Genomic DNA, 6,000 nt, shown 5'->3' with positions numbered 1-6,000 from the left:
ACACTTTTTTTTTCTAGTATATATTGTGAACAGCTGTACAAAGAAAGCCCTTAAACATAGACATACTGTATACGATCACAAGAATATAGACAAAATTTATTTCACCTTTTAGATTTATTTTTATTTTTTCATCTCCAAAGTCAATAAAAGAGATTTGATGAGTTTAATTCTACTATTAGGCAGGATTTAACTCGGAAATAGAATTTGTCTTGATCATTTATGAAGAATATTCTTTAGAGAAATTGATAGACATTTATAGACATGCACGAAGAAATATCAGAATGCGAATATATTTATGAGCAGAATTTTTCCAATCTACAGAAATGGAATAAGTTTATTATTTTTTCTTTTTATTTTATGTACTTGTTAATAGCTGGAAAAAAATCTTAGAAAGGCATTAGATTGTTTTGTTTTTTTTTTTTTATGAATACATATAATATTATTATCTTTTTTTTGGAGTAACTCCAAATGAAGTGTGTATTTGAAAATAATATTAATAAAAAAAGTTTTAGTTAATTTAACGATTAAATTATTTATTATAACAACGAATATTGAAAACAAAAAAATTTACAATTCCTTTTGTTTTTTTTTATATGTCTAAATATATAAATATGTATTGTTTAATAAATATTATCTGTTTTATTATTCTGAATAATTGACGTGAGTAATATTGAATTAATTTAATTTCAAATTGTTAATAATTATTTGTTTTTTATTTCTGTTGTCTTTGTAGACTCGAGGAATTTTATTGGAGAATAAATTTAATTAAATCTGCACAATCAACTGAGTTGTGTCAGTAACAAAATAAATTCAAATAAAATGGAAAAATTTAACAGTTGTGTTGGATAGAGTTAGAGAAATAGAAAAAACGTGTGTTAATAGCGACACAGACCAGCAGAGCGACATTGACAGACAAGCGATTACACTTTACATGCATTTTTTCACAAAGAGAGCGAGAAAGAGAGAGAGAGAGGAATGCGAAGAGAAAGTTAAAAAATAGGCAAAGAGGAGAAGAGAAAAAAATAAAATGATGAATACAAAGAACAAAGTGGTAAAGGAGAGGAAGGAATATTAGAAGAAGAGAGGAAAATTGAGTTGGGATATATTAGAGAATAATTTGAAAAAAATTGTTCAACAGAGAAGAGAAAGAGGGATTTTGAAAGAAAAAAAAAGTCAAAAGAGTTAAAAGGAAAATAGAAAATTTGATAGAAAAGATAATTGATTAAAATGATGAAATTTTTATAAAAAAATAGATAGATTGAAAGTGAAAGATATTTAAAATGTTCAAATGGGTAGGATTAATTGTTATTTAAGATTACAAGATGTTATGTTTTTGATTAGAATCTACTAAAAACTAGAGACGCGCCGATTCGAGGATGCAGTTCCGTCTAAACTAGACATTAATCAAGATGTTATTCATGTACACTGCCGTTTAAAAGTTATCATCATCCACAATGAATATTAAATACTTTTTAAGAGAAGTCAAAAATAGATTCAAGTATTTCTTTTAGTGTTGAATAAGGAAAAGAAAAAATTCATTAGTATCACTACCAAGTAGCTATGATCATAAAAGTATTACTTAAGAAAGTGGAGAGTAGAATAGAATAAGAAATTTAGTCTTTGAAAAGCCTTTAATATAATTTATCAACCGATTTTTTCATTACTTTTCACAATTACTGAAACATTTGATTTCAATTTGACAAATTCATCTTTCCTCCCTTTTATCGTACGATAAAAAATTAAGAAGATTAAATTATTCAAAGAGATTTCTTTTATAGAGAAAAAAGAAAAGAAACTTGGAGCTTAAAATGCTTTCCCAATAGTCTTAATTGAATAGTAAGGTATATGTTTCAAAGTAGAATCAATAAAAAAATTGACTATTATTTAAAAGTGAAAAAATGTTTATTTTAGATATTTATTTATTTCTAAACAGTGATCTCGTGAATACAAAATGACTTTTAAACAGCTGCGTAATGACATGATAACTAGATGAACAATGAAAATGACAAGAATAAATAAAACTATGATTGCGTGCGATTGATGGAGGTTTAGAAAATATTAGCAAACATTAGTAACAATTTGGAATTCATTTGGTCAATCATTTATACAAGAAAATGTTTTCCTACATTCATTCGTAAAACACAAATAGCACCACACACTGTAATTAACAGTCACCCATCTTTTCTTTCTCTCTCTCGCTCCTTCTCTCGTCATCTGTTTCCTTATTTTCCTCTTATTTTTTATTTTGGCAGGCAAAAAAACATTCGACGCGTTTTATATTTCTTTAGGGCATAATTTCTAATAATCATCGTCATCATCATTTAATCATTTCAAAATTTAATTAATAATTAATAGTGTATTTTTTTTTATTATATTTTAAGATATATAAGGCATGCATCATCCGCTTGGTGGTCAGTGTTTCTTCCCTATATATTTTTTTACACGGAAGTAAACGCGTATTCACCAGTTCAACATGAAACTATTTTTTAATAACTTTAACAAGTGCCTCGACGTGCGTGTCAGCTAAAAATACAGGCTGAAAATTCCAGAGTTTTGCTCATAATGAGGCTCTTATTATTATTTTTATTATTCTTATTTCTTTTCTTTTTTAACCGTGAAAATGCTAACACAGACTTGGTCAAAATGAAGGAATTATTTTAATATAGCTTCAAGTACAAGTGGAATTTTCATTGTCTTTTACTTTTTATTATTATTATTATTTTTTTAGAGAAAATTTTTTATTTATCTGAATAAATTCCACTGATGTTTAAATAAACTTTGCTTCTTCTATGTCATGTATTGCTTATATAAATAATTAAGGTAATCTAAACTGTCCTTAAGACGCTTTTTCATCATCACTCATACAGTATTCATTGGCGACGTTGTTTAGCTTTTATTTTTTATAAAAAAAATACTCATCATTCATTTCCAATGTTTACAACTCGTTTTATAATTTTATGAAAATTTCATCTTATTAATTTTCGAGTAGGAAATTATTTTTGTATATCATTACTTAAGACTAATAATTAATATTCATGAAAAAAATAATAATAAATAAATGATAATATTTTTAATTATAAAAATAATATAAATAATTTTGACCACGACTGTAAAAACAAATAAATTCACTATGCGCAAAGCTCTTGGATCTTAAAATACCTGTGTCTCTAGCTACTTTTTTTGAATTTTTACCATTTTTTTATATTTTTTATTACATTTTTCCTCATTAAAATTATTTATCACTGATTATTATTTATCAAACAATCGTTCAATATTCAAACAGCCGTTGAACGGTTCAACAACTACATAACTTTTACTATTATAATAATTAATAGGTTACTAGTAATAATAATTTACTATAAACTTAATGTTTTTTTAATACTTTTTCCTCGTTGTTTTATATATTAATAACGAGGAAATGAGTCCCTTCGATGCTGGTTACTAAAAACCATCAAGAACATGTTGTTATTTTTTTTTTTCTCTCAAATTAATTTTGCGTGATCAAGATACAAGATTGTGTCAATGCGTGTAGAGCAAAGGAAATTAAATGTAGTTCCTCTGTTGGTCAATACATGGCACAGCTTTCATTGTGATTCTCCTATTTCCTTATCCTTTTCAACGATTTTAAATCATAAAAGGCTTCACAAATCTTTAAGCTACTTTTCTATTAATTTTTACGATTAATAAATTATACTTTTTATTTTTTTTTTGTTTGCTTTAACTTATTAAAATCTTCTCCGTTTCTTCCTCGTAAATTGGACGATGGTGCATTTTTTTTCTAGTTCGAATTTACATTAACTGTAATTAATCGAGCGTATTAATGATGATCTTAGCAGTTGAAAAAATTATCTCAAGCTGCTTAGATATGATCTTATGATAAGCCAGCAATCGGCATGTTTTATCTATGACCTATCGATTACTAGCATTCGACTAATTACTCATTGCAAATTGCACTTGCTTTCAATCTGCGTTTTGAGCTCCGTGACATGAGTCTCCAGCGTTTGTTTTAATTCTAAAATACATGTAAATGACAATAAGACATTGACAAATAAATTATAATAAACATTTAACAAGTCAAAACATTTAATTCTTTATCAAATACTCACTCGTAAAGTCGTCTTGTTCTTCTGCTTCAGCTTCGGCCGCCAATTCTTCCGGTGTCTTTTTTTTACGCATCAATGGATTTGGTTCTTCTTGTGTTAATTCTTGTACTTCTTCACGTTTTTTTATGTTATACTGAAAAATAAATAATACAAAAAGGTAAATATATAGATATATATTTTTATAATAAAATTAACAGAAAAAAAATAATAAAAATTATCTAGTCATTAAAAGTTTGTTTTTTTCATGTAGTTTTCAATTATTATGTTACAAAAATACACCTTAATGTTCTCGGTAATTATACTTGAGTTCTAAACAACGTAGACGAGAGTACCATCTTGAAACTTCCTCGAAAGTGCCATTGTAGGGTTAAGGGAATTTAGAAAATTTCTTACCGAAAATTCAATGAGGATAAAGAGGTTCTATTGTGCACAAAATCAGTATCAGCTTTGCATTGTGTTTGGATGAGCATCACAATATTCAGAAATTGACCGTTAACATACAAATGTTTCTAGTAAATATTCACTCTATACATTTCTATTATGAATAAAATTATGCTTGGCTATTTTTAAAACAAATTTGTTTCCAAGTTGTTTTTTTTTTAAGTTCAATTTAAAAGCCATCAGGTCTGCATCTCATTAAAATAATTAAGACACTAATTTTTAGTGTAAGATAAATAAAGTCTTTTTAGCAAGTTGAAAAGTTAATGATGATAAAAATATAAAAATCACATTCAGTTAACATGCATTTAAATTTTAAAAAATGTATAAATAATTTTAATTTTATATTATAATAATTTTTCTATCAGTTTTTTTATCTGTTGAACCTAATAATTTATCTAAATAAATGCGCATTTTATAGTGCATAAATGTTCTAACATGTATGTATTCCCTAATGTAAAAATAATATTTTCAACTTTTCTTAAAAACTTTCTTTATTTTTATCTTATCCAGTATGTGAGGAAGTTATCTAAACAAATATTGAAAATCTATAAATCATTTTCCATCATTTTCACATAGTCATTTGTGCAGAGAACAGTATTCATCATAGCTTGTCACTAGGATAAATTGGTGATAAAACATGTGATTACTATTGACAATTCAATGTAACTACGTTGATTAAAATACATGAAATAAATTAGCTGTTATTTTTCAATAAAATCATTTCAATTTAGATCGTAGGGACCTAGTGAAAATGATCATTACATGTCCAATTCTAAGTTATTTATGTTGTTGACATGACAAATTAAATGTATTCACTGATTAAACTAATGCAATTAATCGAATTCCAGTGGTTTACAGTACCATACTTAGGATTATTTAAATAAGTGGAAAATGACTGTTATTTATTACATTTTCACTAATTCACATCCGATGATTATCGTTTTCCTATACCAATCTATTATCTAAATTTATCAAAAATTTGTTTAAAAAAATTTATATTAATATAAAAAAATCAAAGACTAGTTTTAAATTGATATTTTTTCATATTTAGATTTATTATTACTATCAAATGAGCATGGATTTTGACATTCAAATATTCAATTAGCCAAAATGATCAACATTTATATTAATATAATATTGAATGTCAATAAAAGCTTCTTTGAAATGCGTTAAAACTGAGTAATTGTCAATATTTAAATTTCAAATGAGTGTACATGTTTTGGAGTATTACTTTTTTTGCTGATTGATGGAATTTATCGTGAATCGTAGTTAATTTTTAAGTTAACAAATTTTCCAATAGATTTACGATAAACAATAAATCCTCTTAATGAAATATGAACCAACAAATTTAATTTATGATTTAAAATTTTCATTACAGTTTTATTGAAGTTAATTATATGAAATTAAACATTGTTATCATTATTATTACTCATAATTATATATATAAAAATTATTA

General features: G+C 25.5%; 1 protein-coding gene across 2 annotated transcripts in view; it reads right to left on the bottom strand.

The window, feature by feature from the left end:
* Window positions 1–3,680: 3,680 nt before the first annotated feature.
* Window positions 3,681–6,000, bottom strand: part of LOC118065823 (complexin) — a 40,592-nt gene continuing 38,272 nt past the window's right edge. For both annotated transcript variants that reach the window (XM_035081343.1, XM_035081344.1), the window contains 2 exons: window positions 4,107–4,236; window positions 3,681–4,012 (listed from right to left, as the gene is read on the bottom strand). In XM_035081343.1, coding sequence (XP_034937234.1) covers window positions 3,939–4,012; window positions 4,107–4,236 — 204 coding nt within the window. In that variant the 3' untranslated portion in view covers window positions 3,681–3,938. The remainder of the gene's footprint in view (window positions 4,013–4,106; window positions 4,237–6,000) is intronic.

Source organism: Chelonus insularis, unplaced genomic scaffold (genome assembly GCF_013357705.1).
Source record: "Chelonus insularis isolate UGA/USDA-ARS -01 unplaced genomic scaffold, ASM1335770v1 contig_323_pilon, whole genome shotgun sequence".
Taxonomy (NCBI): domain Eukaryota; kingdom Metazoa; phylum Arthropoda; class Insecta; order Hymenoptera; family Braconidae; genus Chelonus; species Chelonus insularis.
This window is presented reverse-complemented; position numbering and strand designations above follow the sequence as displayed.